The following is a 26473-nucleotide window of genomic DNA, read 5'->3' as shown; positions in this document are numbered from 1 at the left end:
TTTACCCTTAAAGGTCCTTGGTTTAGTGCATTACATAAGGGGTGGGGAGTAGTCGTTACATATACAATGGTACAACAAAAATCAATACAAAGTGCAGGGTTTTTGTTAAACATTAACATCATTACAAGCATTAACACTAATAAAGACACAGCGGCTCAAGAACAACTTGGGAAAAAAAAAAAAACAGACGCATACAGATTCAGAAACACGGCAAAATATCTCAGCCCTTAAAATGTGCTGTTATTAATTGCCTGAATTTATTAGGTTCTACTTCAGTAACTATGGAATCGGGTAAGTCATTCCACAATGTAATGGAGCTAGGTAAAAAGGATTTATTAAATGAGTTTGTGGAGCCATGTATGCGCTGCAAACTTAAAGAATTGAAAAGTCGGCGTGAGGTGCGAAGCGGCAGGTGTAATACAGAATTTCTTAGCTGTGGGAGGTATGGTACAATTTGTGAAATAGGCAAAGCTGTGAAATTTTACGCCGGAGTGCCAGGGGTTGAAGATCAAGGGATGCCTTGATAAGAGTTATACTGTGTCGTCTGTCATACTGCGATGTGATAAAACGGGCTGCGCGATTTTGGATGGCTTCAAGCTGATCGATTAGATATTTCTGATGGGGATTCCAGATCGCCGAGGCATATTCGAGTTTCAAACGGATGAATGTTACGTAGGCGAGTTGACGGATAGAACGGGGTGAAAAAACGAGGGATCGTCTGATAAACCCAAGCAACTTGGAAGCATCTGTACAAAGTTTTGCAATGTGCTCAGACCATGTTAGTTTGTTGTTCACGATGATTCCAAGATACCTGTATGATTCTGTTTCAGAGAGTGGTGTAGAATTTAATGAATACGGATAGCTGAGGTTATTTCGCTTTCTTGATACATGCATGAACTTACATTTGGAAATGTTCAGTTGCATAAGCCATGACGTACACCAGGTTTCTATGAGATTTAGGTCGCGTTGAAGCAGAGTGTGATCATCGGGAGTAGATATGCGGCGGTAAAGGACGCAATCGTCTGCGAAGAGGCGGATACAAGATGATATGGCATTAGGAAGATCATTTATAAATATCAGAAAAAGGAGTAGTCCCAGCACCGATCCCTGGGGGACACCAGAGATGACTGTAGTATTTTGCGATCTGTGGTTCTCTATTACTGTATATTGTGAGCGTTCGCGGAGAAAGCAGTCAATCCATGACAAGATTAAAGGGTTAATGTAGAGGCAGGACAGTTTTGCCATTAAACGCTGATGTGGAACGCGATCGAAGGCTTTGGAGAAGTCTAGGTAAATGACGTCAGTTTGGAAGGAAGAATCTAAGTTTAAGTGAAGGTCTGTGGTGAATTCAAAAAGCTGGGACTCGCAAGAATGGCCTGATCTAAAACCATGTTGTTTTTCATAAAAGAAAGCGTTATTGTCGAGGTGTGATGCGATCTGCGAATATAAAATGTGCTCCAGTAGCTTGCATGGAATAGATGTTAATGAAATTGGGCGGTAATTAGAAGGATCGGATCGATTGCCTGCCTTAAATACTGGGGTTACTTTACTAGTTTTCCAATCATTTGGTATTTCGCCGTTTGAAACAGACTGCTGAAAAATAGTGTGCAAAATACGGCTAGAAATGCTCACGGTGCCCTTCAATATTTTGGCAGTTATGTTGTCTGGCCCAGGAGCGCTTGACAACTTAAGGTTGTCGATGAGTTTAGCGATACCCTCATGGGTTATAAAAACTGGTGGCATTTGGGAAAAATTAGTGGCAGGTATTGGGGGAATACCAAGTGCAGGTTCGTGGGTGAACACGGAGGAGAAATATGAATTCATGAGATCTGCGCGCTCAATATCAGGAACACGTAAGCCATCATGGTTAACCAAAGAAATGTTTTGAGTACGGCTTTTGCACGGGGCGACCAGATTCCAGAACTTTTGGGGGTTAACGCGCATAATGTTTTCAAGATCTTCGTGAAAAAATTTGTTTAGAACGTCGTAGTATGCTAATGTATTCATGTAGGCATTTGCTGTATGTTTCCCATATTTCTACAGAATTTGTGTGCTTGGCCGCGCGATAGAGGCACTTCTTTCTGTTTGCTAACTGTCGCAAGGCGTTGTTATACCAGGGCTTGTTACAGTCACCACGTATGCAGACAAGGGGGACATAGGTTTCGACAAGAGATAAGATTTTATTTTTGTAGAGCAACCAGTTTTGTTCTACTGATCCAATGGGTGCGGCCTGCTGGAAAAGGTGGAAAAAAGTTTCTAACTCACGGTTAATAGTGCGAAAATCTGCTTTATTCTAGTCGCGGATGTACTTTGTGGAGCGTTGCTTTGTGAGGATGGGAACGGAAAAATTGAACACAAGCACCTCGTGATCACTTAGACCAGTGATGCTTGTTAATGACTCAATTAACTCCGGTTTGGAAGCGAGAACGAGATCTAGAATGTTGTCGCCACGAGTAGGCACTTTAACTGTCTTGGTGAAGTTAAACGTGAGGACTAAGTCAATAAAATTGGTCGACGGACCGGACCGTGCTGACAAGGTTTCCCAGTCGATATCGGGAAAGTTAAAGTCTCCACAAAGTAGGAAGTTCGCATGGACAAACCGAGAGTGCAGATCAAGTAGGACGGAGTGAAGGTCGGTAAGAAAGGAGGAGTCGCAATTAGGAGGCCGATAACAAGCAACAATAATATTCGTACAGCTAGGAAGGGCCAGTTTAACGCAAAGTATCTCGTGAGAGGAACTAACATAGATGGATGATGTATGCAATTCTGATTTCGAGAGAACAAGAACGCCACCACGCCTTCTTCCCGCTCTGTCGCGCCTGTAAGCAATAAAAGGTTTCGTTTCGGAAAGAAGTTCTGTGTCCTCGATATCTGGAGTTAGCCAAGACTCGGTGAAAATAGCAATGTCCGCGGAACTATCTGCAAGAAGGGACCCTATAGCTTCTTTCTTTGGGAGGTAACTGCGGATATTTGTCAATAATAGAGTCATGTTCTTAGAAGACCGCGCATTTCTGTCAGCAAATGATGATTGACGAGGATTGGCACGTAGAGAGCGGAAAACAGGTGGTGGTGATAGCTATGATGACGATAGCTCTGTTACAGTATCGGTTGTGTCATTGTAGACGTATTGCTTGCTACCAATAATAAGTTTGTTGAAACGTATCTTGAATGTAGCGCTAGATTGCTGAGCATACGCAAAAAGTTTTTTCCGGGCCAATCTGACACGGGCTATTCATAACCTTCGCGAACGGTATACCCTGAATTTTTAAGCTGAGATGTTGCTGAAAGTATTAAGGATTTGGTTTTGAAATGCGCAAATTTTACAATAATGGGGCGTTTCTTTGCTTCCGTGTAACGACCCATTCGGTGCGCGCGCTCAATGTCAGCCGGATCAATTGTCACAGAAAGTTTGTCGCGGCAGAAGGAAACGACATGTTCTTCAGATTGCGCCCACGTTTCTTCTTTTACATCCGAAATTCCAAAAAAGATTAGGTTCGACCTGCGGAGGCGGTTCTCCGCGTCATCACATTTTTCGGCGAGCTGTTTGATTTCAAACGTAAGCTTAGTACTGTTCTGGCTTGTATTATTGTGCGGGCAGGGGCTACTCGATTGAACATTCCCAATATTTCTTTCCAAATCATCGACACGCAGCGACAGACGATTGACAGTTTCTTCTATGTTAGACTGCGCACCACGAATAGCTGACAACTCGGCAATTATTGTGGCATGAGATTGCTCGAGGCGAGCGAAAGCTTCAGAAATATCCTCTAATGACACAGGGGGCCCAGGGTTAAGTTCAATATCACCTGACTGAACAAGCATAAAAAAAACAAGGAATGCATTAAAGTAGTGGAAACATGACAGGCGAAGCATTCGGCGACAACAATCAAGCATTTCAGGGGGCACGCCACCGCGAGCAAGAACAGGTCATTTGAACGGAACGATGCCGAGGACGGCAGGTAACTAACCTGCGTAAGAAGGGGCGAAATCATGACCAAGTTTCGAGCGGTGATGTGCCCCAAGTGGCTCCAGAGCAGATGCGTGTTTTGTAGTCGATGCGTATCTCCCGCGCTGATAGTTCCGCCAGGTTGCCAGGTGTCGTACTTGACAAGCGGCTGGAACGGCGGTGGAAGGCAGGTTTCAAGTTCTTCGTGGACGGTGACGGAAGGGTTCCAAGGTGAGTCGATGAAATCGAAGAATCCAAGGGGATAGTTGAAGCAGGAAGGCGGTGGGGTGGTGCAGAGCAGAATAAAAGCCTGCGTAAGAAGGGGCGAAATCATGACCAAGTTCCGAGCGGTGATGTGCCCCCCTGTCGCCGAGGAGCAGGCAGCGTCGCTGGGAATGGGAGACCGAGACATACAATCGGCGTCCATGTGCTTACGGCCGGAACGGTAGATGACACGGATGTCAAACTCTTGAAGGCGAAGAGCCCATCGAGCGAGGCGACTGGATGGATATTTAAGAGACGATAACCAGCAGAGCGCATGGTGGTCCGTGACGACGTCAGACCGGCGACCATACAGATAGGGCCGGAATTTTGTTAGTGCCCATGCAATAGCTAAACATTCCTTCTCTGTGACAGAATAGTTGGATTCAGCTTTGGTGAGCACGTGACTCGCATAGGCAACTACGTATTCTTCAAACCCATCTTTTCGCTGAGCCAAGAAAGCTCCGAGGCCAATGCACCTCGCATTCGTATGGACCTCGATAATGCTGTTGGGTCATAATGTCGGAGTATTGGTGGGGAAGTCAAAAAAAGATGGCGCAGGGTAGTGAACGCTTCGTCGCACTCAGCCGACCAGCCAGACATGTCATTGTTTCCGCCAAGTAGCGTCGTCAGTGGCGCAATGATCGACGTGAAATTGCGTACGAAGCGCCTGAAATAGGAAAACAAGCCCATGAAGCTTCGAAGTTGCTTGAGCAACATAGGTTTAGGAAATTGCGCCACAGCACGGAGGTTGGCCGGGACAGCGAGGGCGCCCTCCTTGGAGACAATGTGCCCCAAGATGATCAATTTCCGAGCTGCAAAGTGGCACTTCTTGAGATTCACCTGCAGGCTGGCGCCAGTCAGGCAAGTCAAAACCTGTCGTAAGCGTGCGAGGTGCGTGGTGAAATCGGCGGAAAAGACAACAATGTCGTCCAAGTAGCAGAGGCATATCTGCCACTTGACCTTCCGTAAGATGTTATCCATCATCCTTTCGAATGTGGCGGGCGCGTTCCACAGACCGAATGGTATCACATTGAACTCGTAGAGGCTGTCGGGTGTAACAAATGCTGTCTTTTCTCTGTCAGGTGCAGCCATCGGTACTTGCCAGTAGCCAGAACGTAGGTCAAGGGAAGAAAAGTACTCAGCACCTTGGAGGCAATCAACGGCATTGTGGATGCGGGGAAGAGGGTAATTGTCCTTGTGGGTAATTTTGTTGAGGCGGCGGTAGTCGACACGAAATCGGATTGAGCCATCTTTCTCTTTACAAGTACCACCGGCGAAGACCAAGGGCAGTGAGACGGACGGATGACACCACGGTGTAGCATGTCCTCAACTTGTTCACTAATCACGCGACGCTCTTCTGCTAACACGCGATATGGCCGCAGTCGAAAAGGCGGGTGAGAACCGGTCTCTATGCGATGAGCGACGGTGGAAGTCTGGCCTAGAGGAGTGTGGGCGACAGTCGAAAGCGGAGAGAAACGTGTGCAGAAGGGCTGAGAGCTGCGTCCGATGGGCGGAAGGAAGAGCGTCGTCGATGGAGGCTTGGAAAGCGGCGTCGGGCAATGGATCAGGTGCCGAATTGCAATGAAGAGCGTTGATGGAGGAACTGCGGGAGGTCACAGGGGCATCCAGGTCAGAGAGAAGGTGGGCAGGTTGAATTGAACCAGGAGACTTGCCACGTAGCAGGGTAAGCGGGCAAGGAGATGGATTGTAGATAAGCATCTTCATAAGACCTCCGTGAACATCAAGAACAGCAGACGGCAGTGGCAGGTTTTTGCGGTGGACAAAGGAAGAAGACGGCGTAAATAGAACGATGACGGCCGGAGTTGCAGGACACGAGAGAGATACAAGCGCTGAAGCCTCGGGAGCGATATGGACGTCTTCAGTGACGGTGAGCTTCTGTGGACACACGAAATGGAGGTCGTCGGCCAGTTCGTCACACAATGCAGAAAATTCCACCTCAGCGCGGGCGCAGTCGATCATGGCGTTATTTTTTTTGACAGGAAGTCCTACCCGAGAATCACATCGTGGCAACAAGATGGCAAGACCAACAATTCGACACTGTACAAAATGTCAGCGATGACAACCCACACTGTGCATGTGGCCAAAGGTGTGATCCTCTCTTCGGTTGCAGTGTGAAGCGACAAACCAGAAATTGACGTCGTCACTTTTCTTAAGCGACGGCACAGTCTCTCATCAATCACTGACACAGAAGCACCCGTGCCGACAAGCGTGGACACAGACTGACCAACGACAGACATCACTAGCATATTCGTGGGAGAACGATGAGGCCTTGAACTGTTCAAAGAGCACGCAGTTCTTGCCTCTGGAACTGCGGAACTTAGTTTCCCTCGTCAGCGGACGTAGGAGATGGCGCATAGGCGACAGTGAACGGCGACGTGGGGACGGGGATCGACGGGTCATGTACAGGCGCTGGTCGGTGGCGTACGCTTCCGAAAGTGGAGCAGCCCGAAGCAGCAGAAGGCACAAACGCTAGAGGGGCGACCATGCGGCGACGACAGAGGCGGGCCATGTGGCCGGGGAAACCACACGAAAAGCATATAGGACGATTGTCCGGTGTGCGCCAAGGGTTTTAATGTGGTAAAGAGGGAGAATAAGTGGGGCCGTTGGTGGGACCGGTGCCGGACGCAGGACAGGCTGACTAGGTGGAAACGCTACAGCCCGAGGCTGCGCAGCCACGGCGGCGTACGCCAAGGGCGCCGCCACAGGAGTGGACGGGCTAATAACCTGCTGCGGCTTCGGCGTACGACAAAGGAGGGATGGAGGGAACTTCAGGCAGGGTAGGAAGAGCCTCAGCGAATTGTTCTTGGATGACGCGCTGAAGCGAAGGCACAAGAGGAGAGGCAGCGTCAGGACTCGGGTGGACGAGAGAGAGCTGACGAGCAACTTCTTCGCGAACAAACTGCTTTATCTGGGGTAACAGTGGCGACTGGTCGGATTCAGACGTCAAAGCCCCCAGAGGCTCCGGGTGCGAGAGTGTAGAGCGAGTGAGAAGACGATGCTTGCGTAGTTTGTCGTAGCTCTGGCATTGGGCAAGGACGTCGATGACGGTTGCTGGATTTTTGGTCATAAGCATCTGAAACGCGTCGTCGTCGATGCCCTTCAGGATGTGATCTATCTTGGCGCGCTCCGACATTGAAGAATCCACACGCCTACACAGGTCCACCACATCCTCAATGTAGCTGGTGAAATTTTCACCAGGCCGCTGAGCCCGAGCACGTAGGCGTTGCTCGGCACGCAACTTGCGCAACGCAGGCCGGCCGAAGACGTCGGCGAAATTCTGCTTGAAGGCGGACCACGATGTGATGTCAGCCTCATGGTTGCGGTACTACAGATTCGCAACGTCCGTAAAGTAGAAGATGACGTTCAGTTAGAGGGCATCGTCCCATTTGTCATGGGTGCTTACCCGCTCGTACGAGGCTATCCAATCCTCGACGTCATGGTCTCCGGTACCACTGAATACAGCAGGATCGCGCTGGCGCAAAAGCTCCAGCGCAGAGGACGGTCGGCGGCAGTGCGGCAGGACTCGGGCTGGAATCTTTGGGCATGGTGATGACCGGAAGCGTACAGCTTCGAAGCTGCAGGGCGTCCGCAAATCCGCACCTCCACCAAGTGAAAGGGGGTTTGTGCACAAATAGGTCAGGGGAAAGAGTTCACGGAGGGCGACACAAAACGGTGAGCAGGACGGCGGGCAGCGCTGATGGCCAGTCCAAAAACCAAGCGATCTCGTGCAGCGCGGCGACACTTCGTCTTTCATCGGTACTTGGTCAGTGATCTGCCTATGCGGCATCAGGCGCGGCCGTCATGATTCGCTGCAATAGGTTAGTTCTGGCGGTGAATGGAGTTAGTCAATCAGAGTGGCGATGTCTTGTTGGTCGTGGAGCGGAAAATGGCTTGACGTACGGATCCGGGCACATTGACAACTTGTTATGTTTTAGAAGGAAAAGAAATTTTGATCTGAGAATTTTACATCTTACTTGCAATGTTTGAATTCGGTTTGATCGCATTATGGCAGTAGATGAGTCGGTTGAACGGTATTTTGAAAAGATGAATCGAATAGCCTTGCGCTGGATCATTTCAAGCGCTTGAATGTCAGTTTTAGAAAATGGGTCCCACACAACGGAAGCGTATTCTAACTTGGGTCTGATTAACGAAGAATGGCTAAAAATTTCAAGTCTGCAGGAGCATTCTTCAGTGTGTGCTTGAGGACACAAAGTTTACAAAAGCCCAATGCACATACGTTACTTATATGTTTGTTCCAGCTTTGATTATTAGTTATCATCACGCCAAGATATTTATATTCAGTTACCTCCAAAAGTGGAAATGAAGGAAGAATGTAGGGGTATAATAGGCTGTTTTTTTTTTGGTTAATCTTATAAAAACGGTTTTCTGAGCGTTAAGTTTCATGTCCCACTGACTGCACCAATCCAAAATATTCTTTAGGTTTATATTGAGAAATAGTTGGTCTTCACGACAAGTAATTACGTTAAACAAAACACAGTCATCTGCAAACAGCCGGATTTGAATGGGATGAGTAACTACTTTAACAATGTCATTCACATATATTAAAAATAACAGGGGACCGAGGACGCTTCCTTGGGGGACACCAGAAGAGAAAGGCAGGCTGGCTGTGTGAATAATGGTCGTCAATACTAACAAACTGCTCTTGGTTAGATAAGTAAGCTGAAACCCAGTTAACTATACAGTTAGGAAGACCAACTTGTTTAAGCTTGTCAATTAATTTAGAATGGGAGAGAGACGAGGTCAAATGCTTTGCTTTACTAAAATCTATAAAATAATATCAACCTGGCCAGATTTATCAAGTACAGATGCGAAGCTATGAACAACCGATGTTAGTTGTGTTACAGTAGATCCAGTAATATACGTTGTGGGGCTAGTTGGTTCATACTCAGACTTCTTTTATGCGCACAGAAAGACGACACAAAAAGACAAGGTAGACAGGACGGAGCGCAACTTTCAACTGTTTTATTCCAGAAAAAGTACATGACATTTATACCAAAATGGATAGTTATCAGAGCCACGTGCCGGCCAGAACCCGGGAAAAGCACACAGAAGGCACCGGTGACTCACCTCATATGTAATTTATCTAAAAAGGCAAAATCTTTTTCATATATTGTCACAGATGGTGCACTGACACATGAACTACCGCTTTTTCTTATATGGTAGGCTTCAGCCAATTCTCGCGCAAGCGTGTCAGTACTCCTGCACAAGATGCTGGTGCCTTGAAGCGTTGCATCACACAGTTTTTTTGCTTTCTGTTTTATGTCGTTATCTTTTCCGCACTCACTGATGTGAGCCGGCAGGTGCGAACCGGTACCGTTCTTCAAAGACAAACTGTGTTCCCTTAGCCGCTCATTAACACATCGGCCCGACTGCCCAATGTACACTTTCCCACACTTCAGCGGAATTTTGTACACTACCCCTTTTTCACACTTCACAAACTTATTAACATGTTTGATTTTGCAATCTGAGTTGCGGCTACCATCTTGCGAAACTAGACGACACAGTGAAGAAAGTTTCCTTGGGGCCGAGGGAACCACGGGTACCTTAAACTTGTTAGCCACGCGCTTGAGGTTATGAGCCACTTTATGCTGATATGGGATGACCACAGGTTTCACTTTCTTTTTTGCAACTGCAACCATTGTCTGGTTCCTACTCCTTTCTTGTTTAATCTTCTTGAGAAGAGCTTCAGCAACTGAACTCACTACAATCTGTGGAAAGCCTGCCTGTTTTAGCTTCGCGACCTGATCGTGAAAGCTTTCCTGCGCCATGTGACAACAGGACTTTCTTAGAGATGACTCAAGGCACATCAAAGCGATAGCACGTTTAACAGTTTTCGATTGCTTGGAATCAAAAGGCTCACCCGCTCACCCACTCGTCGCAGGAGTCACAAGTTTAGTGCCCGCCATAGTCTGTTCTGGCCCGCAACCTGGCCACACGTTCCAACAAGATGGGACATGTGGCCAGTGATGAACTTTTGGCCTCTGTTCCGGAGCCCCAGCTTGGCGGGCGCTCCTCGACTGCGACTTCGGGCGGGGCGACCTCCCCCGCAGGGGAGACGGCCTCGCCTTCCCGAGATGACCGGGACTCCCGGTCCTCTGCTGGGGTCTCAGGCCCGGATGGTGCTGGGCCTGCCCCTGACCGGACCGGGGCTCCCGAGGACGTTGCGGACACCGGTGCCAGGCTCGACCTGGCCTTCTCGGCGTTGCCTGACTTTGCTGATGTTACGCGTCTTCAGGAGCGCCTCACGGCGTTCCTGAATCACGATAAGAACAAGATTGCGGTCCAGGCGCGAACGCAAATTTCCCCTATGTTTGGGGAACTGGTCCAGCGATGCGCGGAGTACTGCGTGCTGGCGTCTGACGCCAGGGGCCGTGCCGAGGTCCTCCGCGTCATGTGGTCGGCGGAGCGGAGGCCAGATTGGAGGCGACTGTCTCGTCTGTCCTGCGGCCGGTCCCGGCGGGGTCTCCGGGGTCTCCGACGTTCGCCGGGGTCCTGCGTGGTTCACAGCCCGCAGCTCCGGCGCTGTCGTCGGCGGCGCCTTCTGCGGCACAGCGGCAAGTTGCAGCGAATCACGTCGCTTTTCTTACTTCTGCGCCCGCGGCGCAGGTTTCGCCGCGGAACTTAAATCAAACTTTAAAATCCAACATTGACCCGGTCGATGTCGGCATAGGCCCGGTGGTATTGCGAACAACGAACGCCGGCGTCACCGTTCTCGCGTGCGACCGGCGAACGGTGGAAAAAACTTGAGGTCTGCCGTTCAGCGAAATGAGACGACGCGAGCGGTGATGTCCGTCCGAGTGGCGGAGCACCGAAAGCCGCAAATTCGAGTTTACGGAGTTGACCCGGACGTCCCGGACGATGCCGTGGTGGCGCAGATAGCCACAAAGAACTCCGCTCTGGACTTGGACGTCAGATCGTTGCGACGTAAATACACATTTTCTCAGCGAGACGGTGCGAAAACGCATGCTATTTCCCTCCCGCCGGACGCCTTTCGTCGCGTCATCGAAAGGGGTCAACTTACTATCGGTTGGTCTTCTGCTTCTGTTGCAGAGGACCTTCACGTCCCCATGTGCACATTTTGTGCTTCCTACGGGCACTCCCGCAGGGGGTATCGCCAGTCCACCCACCCCGACCGGGCGGTATGCACAAAGTGTGCACAACAACACACTGCGGAGACGTGTTCGGTCCGGGCGGGGCACGACGCGGCTGCCTGCGCTGAGTGTCTCAGAGCTGGCCGCGTGGCTCCGCCGCATCCTGTTGGATGTCCCATCTTGTTGAAACATGTGGCCAGGTTGCGGGCCAGAACCGACTATGGCGGGCACTAAACTTGTGACAACGTTAGCGACAAACTGCCCGCGGCAACGTTGGCGACAAAGGCAGGTTGTCGGCGATGACAATCAGACTGCCACCTCGAAGTAGCACAGATCGCAAGGACCTCTACTGGCAAAAATGAGGTACCGAAAGTATGCCAAGCCAATCCAACTGCAGAGTAAATCCACCTCAATCCAAGGTGGCGCCTTTGGCCAGCGGAAAGCCGTCAAGATGGCCGATTTTGGCCCGCAGGCAACTGAAATTAGTCCGAAAAATCGAACTTTCAGACTTTTAAAGTCCGAAATATCCATACCAAATATGTATGCACTTCTATGGGGTAACTGACGGTGCCTCATCGAAGTCCGAATTGTTGGAGTCCGAATTACTCGTCAGCTACTGTAATCATTCGACCCCACGCGCATGCGTAGGTAAGGCGCATAGCTAGTTGCGCCATCAATGCGCAGCGGGGGAGGGGGCGAGGCAGCGGAGTCAGCGGCAATCACGGCGGCGGCGCAGCTGTGACATGACGCACAGCGCAACCTATGGCGAAACTCGTGCTTGCGCAGTAGGAGCACATAGCCAAGACGGGCGAAGTCGCTCCGCCTAGCGTAGTGTAGCTTTCGCTACAAAAGCATCTTATCTGCAAAGTGAAGGATGCTCAATTCATCAGAAACGAAGAAATGAGTGACAGCTAGAACACACAATGAGAAAAAGCTGCAAGTTAGTAATGTACTCAATTGTGTCTTAAAGAGTTGAGCGTATTTTGTAACACTAAACCCTATAGGCAACACATCACAGTGGCACCAACAGCGGCATCTGCTTCGCATGGGTGCAGAGCTGGGCATGATAACCAAAGAAAGTATCTTCAAAACCGATACTGGATACATTCAAAAACTGCATTTCTGATAACGATACGAAGTATAGAACTAAAACTGATTTTCGATACAAATACTCATTGCTGTACCGTCGATACTTTGATATATCACGGAAATCACCCAAATTAATGAAGCTCGTGATATGATTAACTAACTTCAGAAATTTCTCCATGATTTCTGGAATCTTTATTGCTGCATTTGATATCTCACACTGTTTCTGAAAGTGAATGAATCTGGCCGCACTTATTTCATAAGCTCGCTCCACTGTCGACACACCTGGTTTCCCAGCAGCCCAGCAAAATGTTGTTTTAAGCTAATGTTAACTATGCAAACCGGTGTGTGAGCCCTTGACTACACATGAATAAACTTGAAGCTTTTTCAAATGCTTTTTGTTTGTTATGAAGTATTTTCTGGGTTGCCCCTGCGTTTGCCCTGTACTAAAACATGCAAGTGACATGCCCTTGGGAAAGCCAAACAGTTAGTATTTCCCCAGTACTGTGTTTAGCAGACAGTTGAGTGCTCTGCATTAAAAACTAGAAAGAAAACAACGAAAAAATTTAATGCCTGACAATTTTCATTAAGCCAGATATGCAATCTCAGTCAATTAGATGTAACCTATACTTCACAGTATTAAGCAACAGCATTTGCTCACACCACCAGCCCGAAAGAGCCCTGAGATGCAGCCGTGCTATACAGTCGCCAAACAATTTTTTGGACTTGGAGGGACCCGGAAGATCAGCGAGACAACCTATGGTCCTTAAAGGGCCACCGACCACCCTCAGGTCAAAAATATTTTCTACCTCTCTGGTAGCGGAGCATCGTTCCCGGAAAGTGCGGCCGCAAATTTTTTTTTTAATGATTCATTAATAGCGTAGTTATAGCCATCGCAGTCAAGCTACTTCGCCATGCTGCTCTCCTTCCGTTCTCTCCCCGAGATTTTTCTCCCTCACGCCTTGTCGAGGAGGCACCGCAAGGGAAATTCGCCCTTCCTCCTCCGATGTAGGCATGGTGTTACATGTCTACGTCATGGCCTTGCCTTGAAAATATTTGTTTTCTTTCTTTTTCCTACCCGGGATATTTCATGGGGGGGAGGGGCCTCCCAGCACCCTAGTTTGCTCCTTGGGTGTCTCCTCGTGGTGTTTGGTCGCGCTTTTTTTCTTTGTCCCTCCTTGCCCCAGCCTCCTTGGCTGAAGAAGGATGTTCACTGCCTGAAGTAGCCCTGGATTGTGAACGTAGTCGTCTGGAGGGAAGTGTCGTCCGCAAGCCACCACACTCTTGACCGTTGTGTCTGGAAGGCCGATGCATTGGAGCCAGACACAACTCAGGGCAGAATCTCCTGGCAATCCGTGCTGGATCGTGGTTCGACTCCAGTCACTGCGTGCACATCCAATGACGAAACATCGTCGTAGCATTTTCCCCCCGCACATGTACTGAACGATCGAGAGACGCGATCGGCTCAACCACCTGAACATGTTAGCGAGCGCATCTTTTCATATATCTGTTTGTTTTTGTCAGTGACATCCCTAGTTAGGCAGCCTCCTAGTCATGCATCACAGAAAAGCAAAATATGCAGCGCAAACAAAACACATGGACGCCAGAAGAAAGACAAACACAGCGCTGACTTTCTTCTGTCGTCCATGCGTTTTGTTTGCACTGCATATTTTCCTTTTCTGTGACGAACCACTAGGCCCAAATTACCACCCTTCACCAGTTTTCATGCATGTATATTTTTTGTGAGTGAGGCCGCCCCATCGTTTTACGACCGGAGAGGCGGGGGTCGCTAATGTTCGAAACGCACGGCGAAGTGCGAACCCAAGAACCATCCGGCATTTCTAGGAAATGCATGTTTGCGTTTGCGCTTCTCCGTGTGTGTTTGTGCGTTCTATGTGTTTGTGTCTTTTCTCTGCTCCTAAGTTCCCGTCTTTCAACCGAGCCGAGAAAAACTAGGACAGTGGCAGTGTAGACAAGATGGGCGAGCGAGAAGCAGTGTGTGCGAGAGAGGGAAAGGCTCTACGACACACAACACGGCACACGCATAGAACACTCTGAAGCATACATAAACTTAGGAAAAGGAGCAGCGCCAAAGCATGCAACCACAGACGAAGAAAGGACAAGACACAAGCGCTGACTATCAACTGAATTTTATTGAAGGAGGGCACACCTTAAATAAGGCGAGAAACAAAGGTGAAGAGGAGGAGAGCGAACAATCGTGAAAGATAACATCTAGCCCAACCAAACAACAAGACATAAAAACTCAAACGTTGGCTGCTTCTAAAAAATCTACCTCTGCTGCAAAGAGAGATAATGAGGGAGTGCTTATGCAAGTGTCGCCATATCTCTTAATATATATAGTAAGCTTCCAGGCTAACACGCGCAGTCCTGTCCGCACTCTTGCCTAGAATCCTAGTCTCAGCCAAACGAGCCACGCATCCTCTGCACTTACTTACGTGCGCAACCAAATGTGCATACTTATCTTTTAACTTACTTAAATTTCGCGCATGTTCCCCCAATTGTTCGTTGATGCAACGGCCGGTTTTGCCTACATAAACCTTTCCACATGTCATGGCAATGGCATAAATCACGCCCGTTGAGCACTTCACAGACTGAGTGTCATGTCGTATCTGGCATCCTCTTTTTCTGGAGCCGCAAATGCGTGGGCATAACTTTCCCAGCTTGCTGGGTGCCGAAAATACAATGGACACACCATGCCTGTTGGCCACTTTCTTGATGTTGTGCGATGTCTTGTGCAAGTATGGCAAAACCACAGTTTATCGGCCTTCCAACGATTATCATCCATTCTTCTTGTTCCAGTCTTCAGTTTCTGAAGCAGGGTTTCAGCAACAGTAATCAAGACTGAAGGGGGGATACCCGCCACCAAAAGTCAGCTAATCTGATTCTGAAAACTCGTTTGCATCTGATGCGGGCATTATTTTTTGAGACAGGATTCCATATAGTGCGACGCAATGGCTCTTTTGAGTCAAGTGTGCCGAATCATAAGGCAGCAAATCCTTTTTTGCATGAGGGCAATAGCGCCACCAGACGTGCCTTTCAGAGAACGTTAGCTTCAAATCTGAAAACTGTAAAACAGCTGCGTCAGGAAGTACATGGGTAAATTTTAGCCCGAGTCCATGTTTGTTAAAAGCTTCTAAAGCTTCGCCTATTGTAGAGGGGTAGGCGAAGGTCGTCTGCTTTTTTAAAAACCCTAAAAAATCGTCAACACATCTAAAAACCTTTAAAACTACCCTCCTCCCATTAAGATACCTACCTAACTGCTGATCTACTTTTGCTAAAAAAAATATAGCACAAAATTGGAACCACGCATGACCCAATACAAATTCCATTGCACTGCAATAAAGGCAGGTGGTCAAAGATGATAAAAGTAGATATCAAGTAAAACTGCAATAAAGAGACGAAACTATCTACTGACATGTTTGATGAGTTCTGGAAAGACACGTCGTCGTCTGGTTTCACAGCCAACACAATCTGATCTTGAGGGACTGAATAGAACAGGTCTTGTACATCTACAGAGAACCCAAAGCCAGTATCATCTGTGCTGGCGAGAAAATCCGTGACATGAGCAGATTTTTTGGTGAGGAAAGGGTCATTTAAGGCAAGCACTTTCAGTTGATTTTGCAAAAACTGGCTAATGTTTCAAGTTCGGAGCTTGCATTATAATCATAATAATATTTTTTTCTTATGGGCACAAACTCCCGCCTCACGTTACTTATTTGCAAGTATGATAAATGGAGTTTTGTATGCCTCATATGATGACCTACCTGCAATCACCCCAACTGCCATTCAGCTGCTCAGACTAAAGCTACATGGGAGAAGAAATCAACATTATTCATCAAGCACAGGCAGCGATAATGTTCATTAATGTAAAGCAAAAAAGATGAATCAAACGATGTAATGCAAAACCATTGGTTCGCTTTTACACTGATTGCCTTCCCATTGTGCATGGAGGGCCTCGTACACCATTTTGGGGCATCCCTTTCAACTAACGCACTAAAACACACCAAACCCCAACGTCCCTGCAGGGCAGCCAGCAGCAATGCCACATGGAACATGAACTGAGAAAGCTGCTTGCCTTTTTAGTGATGAGCGATGCTCGGTCGTCTGGGTCCACCACGGGCGTGAACTTGATGGGGATCAGGTCCTTGGCCTTGAGGGGCTTGCCACTCATGGGGCACAGCACCACATTCTTCTGCACACACAATGGAGAGTCACTGCATGCGTGAGTGTGTGGCTCAGTCTCCCTGTAGGTGACTAGGAACATGCCCCGCATGCCCATCCCAGACGGCACATACGAGCTCCCTACCCACACCAAATCAAACTTCCGTGGGATGGAAGATGGCATGGCGCCATGCAAATGCAAGAGTGTGACACGGAGAAGCGCTTCGACACAAGTGAAGACCCAACAGACCAATCCCACATAGCTTAGTGTGCATGTGCACTGTTCTGAGGCGGCCACGATGTCTATACTTTCAGGCTAGGGGAAATACTGAGAGAGACAAACTACGCAATGGTGGCTTACACTGGAGAGCATCGTTGGCTGCAACAATGTTAGTTCTTGGGCCACCATTTGGTGCAAGATGAACTTGAAAAAGGAGTAGTACCAGTCCAAGAGGGGTTTAACAGGCAAGGAACGATGTGCCTACCTCTTCTCCTGTGTCTTTTGTGTTTTGGCTGGTACTCCCTTGTTCAAGTTAAATCATTTGTTGGCCCCATTTTAGGTGCACACAGTGATGCAAACTGAGAAACACTGCCCTGCAAAATTATTGAGTAAAATTTTAAATGCATTACTTCACAGCAAGTAAATAAGCACAAAAGCTCTCCGCACGAATTTCCTTCGCTGCAAATAAAATTTCACCTAGGAGGAATTTAAACTTAATTTGGTGGCATGTTTTCTTCTTTGCAATGATCCATAAGACATCACTATGCATGGGTCACCATGAAATAATTGCCTAAGACCACGAAATAATTTATAATTAATTTTTCTCCTATGCTGTTTTGCTTCCAAATTCAGCAGCTATCTGATGTCAAAGTTGTGTACAAGAGAAATTTCAATACAGTAATCGCTGCTTCCTCATTCATTTTCATTCTGGTTCTCAAGGCAGACTAGCTTAAGTAAAACGAGGAAGCAGTGATTATATCACAGTCTTTTCATGCCTCGCATGAGCTATATGCAACTTTGACGTCATAAAGGTCGTTTGGCTGTTGAAACCAAAACCAAAACAGCACGAGAGAGAGAAAACTGGTAATAAATTATTTAGCAGTCGTAAGGAAACACCATGTGGTAATCCATGCATTTTAATTTAAAGCCTTACGCATCATTACACAGAAGAAACCATGCACTCAAAAACTAGGTGTCTATACTCCTTTAAAACTGCAAATCTACCACTGCTGGCCGTCAAACTTAACTGTCGCTCCAGAGTGCCATACCATCGCCTCTGACCTCCACTGGCCTCTGACTGCTGGCCTTGCAATCGTATCGCCGCACGTTTCTTGCTTTGAGCATGCCAGAATGCCATCCCACGCAGGGGGGTATACGCATCGACTTTAATGGGAGTCAATTCCTCTTTGGTCAGCGGTGGCTGCAAGTCAAGTCACCTGGGTGTTGTGCCCCTGTCAGCAAAAGTTCTAACTGGTGCATGTTACTGCTCCCCTACATCAGAACAGGGGTGTCATCTGTCAGCTGCACGTGTTTTTTCTAAAGGAAGCAAGCTTCTCAATGGTGATTTCAGTGTATTGCATGAAAGTCTATCTAACGTGGGCATGCGAATTTTGAATGCTTGCTCCAAATTTAGCAAATCTTGCAATCATCAATATCTCTATTCCCCTACTCATGTCTCTGACACTGCTGACGCCTACTAAGAATTTTGCGCAGTGCTTAGAAATTTACGTTCCCAAAATGACATAAAACAGAGGACAACATACACGCAATGAATTGCAACTGTCTGCTCCACTCCGCCACAAGTGACAGTAACGTGGAGCACATCATGAACTGAGAAAATAGATGAAAACATGAGATAAACAGCATAAAGTAACATCAGTCAAATGTGTGACCTGCCTCTTCCTGTTTTCAATCTGTGGGCTGGTTTCCTGGGTGGCAGTGGGTGTATGAACCAATGATTTCTATCTCCTTATACGTGAGAGCAACTGATGGGACACTTCTCTATCTCAGCCTGTCTTTCAAGTGCGTGAGAATGACAACCTGTTTCTTGAAACTTTGCCCCACAATTTATGATGATCGGCCAAATCACTCCGCTCCACCACCAGCAGCAAGCAATAGCTAGTTGCACTCAGTTGCGTGTACTTCGTCCTCACCTTTCAGCTGCTCTGGGAACTGGCTTTCAAAGCAGTGTACAAACTTCTTAACAAATGCAGTGTTACACCAACTAGCTCTCAAACAGCTTTTGTTGGAGTACTGATGTTTTGTGCAGTATTATGCACAGTGCCCCATGTTGTGTGCGCATCACATCTGGTATTACTGCCTAAGACACAGTTGTTGCCGAGCTCACTAATGAATGCTACACCATCCCAAGCAAACGTCCCCGAGCAGAGCGACTGTATCCTGCCTTCCTAGGCTCCCTCTGAGGGCTTCCGACCTCCCCCCCCCCGTCTGCTGAGCCTACTTGCTGGTGACAGTGACGCCTGTAGGCATCGCTGATGTTAGTACAGCCAAAATTTCCATGGACACCGCTTGGACAGCGGCAGAAATACCACACAAACTGCCAAGCCAAAGACAGGGACCGCCTGCTGGCATGGTTATCATCGATGCCCCCCTGTGAGCTGCTTGTCTCACACCCTCCAGGGGACATAGCAACAATCAGGCCCACTGAATTTACCAGCAAATCAGAGGCCATAAGCTGTCATCAACCAATGTGCTGTCCACACAATTAGTGGAGAGACTATAAGAACTGTCCATGCAGTAACTGCCTTACCTTTCACTAATACCTTTCACTGCCACAGCAACCATAGCAAAGAATAACCTCCTTCATAAATCCATAAATCCTTCTCGCCATTAGCCACAAAACAATGGTATGAGCTGCCAGAGCACATAGCAATTAAGTGCGATCCGAATAAATTCAAGAATCTACTCTTGGACTATATTTATTATCAGGTGCAGTGAAAGAACACTGCCAACTACTTCTCATGTACCACAGCTGCACTTGTTATTAACTTCTTTTTTTTTTCCTGAGTTGCTTCTTGCACCCTTATCCGTATGATGTGTACCCTTTTTGATGTTATTCGAATTGCCGGATGACCACAGTGTACTTATGTATGTTCGCTTTGCCCTTTTGCAATGCCCTGTCACTATTTATGGTCACCTTCTGATCACGTCGTACTTTTATCTTTTTGCTCCCCCACTTATGTAACAGGACCCTTAAGGGACACTAAATAATGAGGATGATGATTTTCTATCTCGTCAAACTTGTGGCCCCACCAGGGTGTTGTGCCCTGCCTCTTGTGACCACTCAGCTTTGGCCAGAGTCCCTACCAGGAGTGCCCCAAACATCTGTGCCAGGCAACCTGTGGTTTGTGCTGTCTCTGCTGGGGTGTTTCACGGCAGACGGCCCGCATACCAGCAGAGTTGCTAAACGCACCAGATCGGCCCCTCTTCTGATCAGAGAGACCATATAGCCTGGTCGATGTAATAACCTGAAAACAAATCACCTATAACGCTTCGTAAATAATCATAGCTGCAAGTGAAAACCCTAAACGGGTCGCTGCTCTTGATACCTCGCATGGCACATGCCACTATTAAATTTAAATATATCCCACGTCCCCGCATGCATCATAGTATCCTTGCAGAGTGCATCGGCATTTCACCTTTTACACAAAACGCAGCTGTCTTTACCCAACACCGGGCAGCAGTTTTGTTTTCTCGTCTGAATAGATATGGCGGGCCTAGTTCTTGGAGCACTAAGAGATGATGCTGCTGCACACTTTGCATATCATCTATTGACAGCCATTTGCCAGGCAGCTGAGTGCTGCAGTGAACAAAGTGCGTGACAAGCCTTCCCACAGAGCCTGGGTAGAGACATAAATGCCCTCTACTGCCATCACTCTTAAGCTCTTCACTATAGACCAGATTCTTTTACCCTCGCACGCAGGCTGCGGGAGCGCTCCTACTCTCGACACCAGTCGCCATCTGTCACCACGCGCGGTACGTTGGACTGTGGCCAGGCCGTGCCGGCAGCGCGTAGAATGCGTGTTTACATGTTCTTCGCTTCCGTCGCTGATGTGCTCTATCGCCTAACGTATGTGGCTGTATGCTGTGCATCACTACTCACATTTTCCCAGGCCGTTCTACGGTTATCTGACAAACATTGTTACACACATATGCGAGGGTAGTCGACCAGGTACGGTGCGGATTGGAAACCGGTACTTACAAGCACATTTCTACATTGGCGAATCATTTGTTGCTCTTTTGCGTACGCTACCATCTATGATAATTGTATGCACCAGAATGTATATTTATTGATTTGACACGATGGTGCAGAGATGTGCAAGCGGTAACCGGATCGGCCAGCTGCAGATTGAAGGTTGTCCAGGCAAAGCGCATGTTTTCAATCACCAGTACGTCTTCGACATCCGTGCGCTGAGCTTGCTATTGTTCCCGTTAAACATAATTCGTGCACGGGGATGTAAGCACAACCGCTACCAATTTAAGTTGCTATTTCCGCATGTATCCCAGAGGGATCGGGGAGGTAAAGGGCTGACCGTAGTATATCTCTGCTGTTGGTACCTACCTGAATCACAAAAATGTATACACGATTTTATTAGATTCTATGACACTTGGCCAAATGGCTACGCGACGCTGTCACACGCGCCGAGAGCTTCCAAAGAAAAAAAAAAAGTGACTTCGGGTCGCAGAATTCGTGAAAGCTGGCCTCTTTGCTGATACTAATGCAATCTTCAATAAATTAAGTGAGAAAACGTTTTCGTGCGCCAGGTAGCATAAACCATGACAAAATTTCTTTTCTGTTAGCCCTGTGACTCAGTTGAGCTCACAACGATAATTTATTGATGTAACTGGCGCACCACGTAGCTGGAGACAAGAAAGCCCTATTTGTCGTGGGTGCTTTATGGCCGGCAGGAAGGATTGAGCGCATTAGAATTGAAATTGCATGCTAGCTGTGCACATAATGCTTGATACTGACCAAAAAAGGTTTCCTCTGCGATGGAGCACCAAGACTGTAGTAATATAAGCACGAGTGTGTGCTAAGCGCCGGCACAATGAATGTGATTGTCAAACTAAATGTCATGATTAAGGCACCAATTTCATCTTTTTGATAACGCAAAGACTTCCTGCAACACAACCACGCTGTGGAAGTATGCTGGGCAACGTTTTTTAGCGCCCGAAGGGCAGTAAATTGCGGCTAAATGCAGGCGCGGCCACGGAGCTGCCTCAGGCTCACAGTCCCCAAAAAAACGCCCGCACCACAGCGCGCCAGTCGGCGGAAAATGGCCACGCCCGAGAGCGGCTCTGGATTCTGGTCTATACGCTCAAATTTGCAAAATTAGTCTGCTAAGGTTGGCAACAAAAGGCTGCTACATACGGGTTTCTCGAGTTTGTCCTTGCTGGCACTGGGCGTCAGGCTGGGCACCCAGAAGCTGGGCAGCTGGGCCTCTTTGCCCAACGCCATGTTGGACACACTGGGGCCCCCTTCCTGGGCACCCTTTCCTGCAGCAGGGCACAACAACAATGCAGCTGCACAATGGCCACAAAATGCAACACTGCCACTCAGTCTGTCCCTCTCATCTACCACTGCACCTTCCAATCTCATCTGGACCCTCACTGCCTGCCTCAAGACTGCAGGCTGCTCCAGTGAGCGTGTCAATTTAATGAAATCCTCACAATTTAACGAGCCCATTACTGGCCAAAGTGCCCAATAAGAAAACAGGATACACAAGCAAATTTTGGCCCCAGCAACAGCCAGCAAAAGAGGCTGAAACGATGTCTGTACTACAACAACCACGAATATTTCTTGCAATGCACTTGGCAGCATATTCAGAACAGCTAATCTCCCTGGTGGTGGCATCCAGGAGGATCCCTACCAGCGAAGGAAGTAAGAATGTGTCACACACATGCGTAGCCTGCATACAATGCCCACCTGTCACAGCAAGGGGGTAGTTACGAGGTCAGTTGTCTGTCTCTTGCCCAAACACACAGCATCAACAGAGTACTAACACAGGCGCTACTTTCACCTGTCTAGAGAAAGCCAGGAGCAAGCTGCAATGCTACCAGCCTACACTGCTATCCCTTCTAGGTGTAGACGGGAGACAGGAAACACGATAAATCGTGGTTTTCTCAGATCATAAACGTGCTCTAAGGTGAAAGCCTTCTATGGCTCATCAGCAACAAAACCAGGCAGCCCCATGCACCACTGCCAGGTGCTTCGAATCGAGTCCCATATGCACAAGTCTCCCAGCCCTACCCGACACAGCTGCTCTCAAATTCCCAGCCGCTACGTTTCTGTTAGCCACTCCTGCCCAAGCTCCCACAAAAACCCATGCAATACATAATGTGAGAATTGGGCCTAGTTAGTTCCTCATGACGACCGCAACGCGCTGTTGGGTCACAACTGCATGCAGCAGCATTCCCGCATGCTACATCGTGAATGTGCTTTCATAATAAAGCCCTATTCCGTACGAATGCAGGGCAGATCCTCTACCATATGCTGCGTAGTGAACGTGCCTTCACAATAAAGCACTATTGTGAAGGCACATTCCTGACATAGCAGGTGGTAGAGCATCTGCCCCGCGTTCGGAAAGTGCTGGATTCGATCCCCAGTGCCATCGGGAACCTACTGGTTTTTCTAATGGGTAAAGCATCCCCTGGCTTGGTGCTCAGCCTAAAAAGAATCATGTCTTGAAAGGGGGGGCCTACAGTGGCTCTCAGCATAACTGCCAAAGAGGATACTGGGCGCACCTTCCGAACCATGGACATGAAGCATCTGCCGAAGTGCCTGCCATGGGTGTCCCCGAGTGCCTATCAGTAAAACAGGTATGAGCGAGCTCCCCGGCCTGATGCCCGGCCCTTCGTGTAGGGCTGCAATGCTCAGAACCCCCTCAAGCCTAGACCACTGGAAGCCCACAAGTATTTGTGCACCCAGACTGGTCTACGGGAGGGCCTGAAGTGTTAACGGTGGGAACGACCGGCATACATGGGTACAACTGTTTTTCAACCAGGTGCTCAACCGCTTAGGAAACTCCATCTGGAAGAGGGGCCTATGGCACTTCCTAGATAGGTCATCACGTGCGCCCCCTCTCCCCCATTTGTCTCACCACTGCACTTTACGTTATAGTTATCCGGGGGATGGCATTGCAGCACGCACGCAACTGAAAGTAATGAATGCATAACGGCGCAGTCATAGGGAAGACAGCCATAGAAGATCAACAGCGAAAAATCAGCACTCCATCCTGCCTTCCACACTAGCGCACAACCTGACTGCCTAGTGACAAACCGAAGTGCAAACAGTCCTGTAGTTTTCGATTACGGCGCGACGTACACTCAAGAGTTTATCAGATGAATCTGAAGTTTGCCATCACGCTACCTATCGCTTGTCTGAGGAAGCAACCACGAGTGCTCACGAGCTGAGTAAACAGCGTGCAATTCAAATTTTCTTTAGCAAAACCAACCTGCATAAAAATTAACAACTTTTTTTGAAGTCTGGAGTTCCATGTGTCCTTCCGACAACGGCTGCTGGCACGGGCATGTACTGCCTGCTTCTCACCCAGAAAAACCCTTCACATTGGTCGGCTCTGCGTATAGGTCGACCCCCCCAGTTCAGATAGCCGTTCTTCTGAATAAGAAGTGCGAGTAACCTAACCCTCTAACCATGGTACACCACTCAAAAAAACGGTGCAGGCCGACAGTCAACCTATCGTGGACAGGCAAGCAAGAATGGTCGCGCCGCGGGACAAGCGTGCGTCTCGGTCATCCACAAGCCAAACTGGTTTTTGTGCTGGGGCTGAGGCGCTACTCATATCAAGCATTAACATCACCCTATGGCATGGCCTCACAGCTCCGTGGGGCCATTGCTTCATCAATTTATGGCAAAACTACAATTGGACATTGCCACATAGCACCTCAAATTTTCGAATTAACCAGGCTAGTACAAGCTGCCACTTTGAATTATCCGGTTAAATTTTGCATTAGAAATTGCAGGGCTGCAAACATTCTTCAAATTATCTGGGATTATGAATGAACAGAGTTCGAATTATCATGGTTTGACAGCACCGTTCAACCTCGTTATAATGAAGTTGAAAGGGCCGAGAAATTTCTTCGTTATAGCTGTTGCCTTACTAAAGTAGTAAAGGACTCTACCTGAAACTGCCGCATACTAACAGGCTTTCTTGCCATGCTGTTTACTGAGAGAAACATAATCCACTCCGTAAACAACAAAAACATGAAGATGGTAAAGGAAACCTTGCTGAACATTTTCAACAGTGCAAGCCAGGCATACGCAGTCCGATGTTCAGTGAATGCAAAGTCATAAACAGTAGTAGAAGACAGCTAACACAAAAGACCGTAGAAGCCAGAGAAATAAAAAACTGGAAAGATGATCATGAGATCATTGCCTCTGTTTTGCTATCAAGGAAGGAGACAATGTTTCTTGATGGCACGAACAAACCATAGAACATGTGGAGGAAGTGACTTGCTGTGTGAAAGGATTGTGGGAAGATACATTCTCATTCTAACAGTGTACAAAAACCTGTACTTGTGCTGAATAAAAATCAGTTGAAAGTTAGTGCATGCAGTGTCCTCTTTGTTTCGTCCTGTGTTTTGGGCACTACTTTTTCGTAATCAAAGTAATGGCATCCAGAATGTCTGAGTCCATATGCATGGGCATTTCACTGCCGGCGGTCTCCTTCTTCGGCAGCAAAGACAATGTGCATTGCAGAAGCCTTGAACACGCGCACTGAATGGCCACCATATATAGATGAACATACATGTGGTAAATGAATATGTAAGCTTTGCCAATGCGGGCCCATGTCTTCCACAGCTCGTGTGGGCTTCAGAGCTTAGAAAATGGGTCTTGGAGGAATAATGTCGTAGATGGCAGGGACAGACCTATTCAGAATGTTCAGCTCCACTTTCTAGGTGCTGAAGCCGATAGAGCTGCTTACAAAAAGACTCACTGTGATGATTTCACTCCAACTACCCGTTATGGTTTTGGCTGGCTTTGTTGCAAACGTCATGAGCACGGGGGGCTGCAACACTTCACCAAACGATGGGAGCATCTTGAGTGTGCCGGACCGAAGGCCTAGATGACTGTTTTACAGTTTCATTTTCTGCTGCTTGGCACTATGAAGCCAGCAGGACCTCAGTGCTGCCAAGCACACCCAGTGCATTGCCACATGGTTTTAACCATGTGATCTTATCACAAAAGGCAACCAAATTGCACATGAAACCACAGACGCCCAGCACGCTGCTAATAGTGTGCAGCGAGGAGGTTGGCTGATGAGAGAACTGCAATCTGGCAAATCACACGGCATTGACATATACTTGTGGCGACACACTGCGTATATTTCCACGCAGCCTCTGCCTTGTTATCATCCGGCCCAGCGTAACACGGCCACACACTGGACTGCGTTACCGATAAAACACAGCGCCATTGCTGCGTCACTGACAGTGGCTACAAAAACAGGCTGCCCGGCTGGGAAGAGCGCCTTTCTTCCTTCCACTACTGAAACGTGTGTAGCATTGGCATGCTCGCCTGCTGCCATCGCTATTCGAATGAACAGTTGTTACGTTTTTATGTTGGGATTTGTCCTTCAGCACAAACGACATCCCAAATCTGGTGACCCAGACAACAGACAATGACGCATCGCCATGAAGGAGCAAGACCAACAGCTTCAGGAACGGCACAGCCAACTCAATAATTCCGTGCAGCAGCATCCTGCCAGCTCCACCGAGGACGTCAGAACCCCTGCAGACAGCATTCCGCACGCTGCCCCGCACGGCGTCTGACGTGTCGCTGTCAAGCTTCCGCCGTTTTGGGTCAACTCGCCCGAGGTATGG

At 48.2% G+C, this 26473-nt stretch overlaps 1 protein-coding gene across 1 annotated transcript in view; it reads right to left on the bottom strand.

Moving 5' to 3' along the window:
- LOC144127777 (nitric oxide synthase-interacting protein) overlaps positions 1-26473 on the bottom strand; it is an 88067-nt gene that overhangs the window by 17051 nt on the left and 44543 nt on the right. The window contains exons 4-5 of the mRNA XM_077660676.1: positions 22005-22129; positions 16526-16642 (exon numbers count right to left, since the gene is read on the bottom strand). Coding sequence (XP_077516802.1) covers positions 16526-16642; positions 22005-22129 — 242 coding nt within the window. The remainder of the gene's footprint in view (positions 1-16525; positions 16643-22004; positions 22130-26473) is intronic.

Source organism: Amblyomma americanum, chromosome 4 (genome assembly GCF_052857255.1).
Source record: "Amblyomma americanum isolate KBUSLIRL-KWMA chromosome 4, ASM5285725v1, whole genome shotgun sequence".
Lineage (NCBI taxonomy): Eukaryota > Metazoa > Arthropoda > Arachnida > Ixodida > Ixodidae > Amblyomma > Amblyomma americanum.
This window is presented reverse-complemented; position numbering and strand designations above follow the sequence as displayed.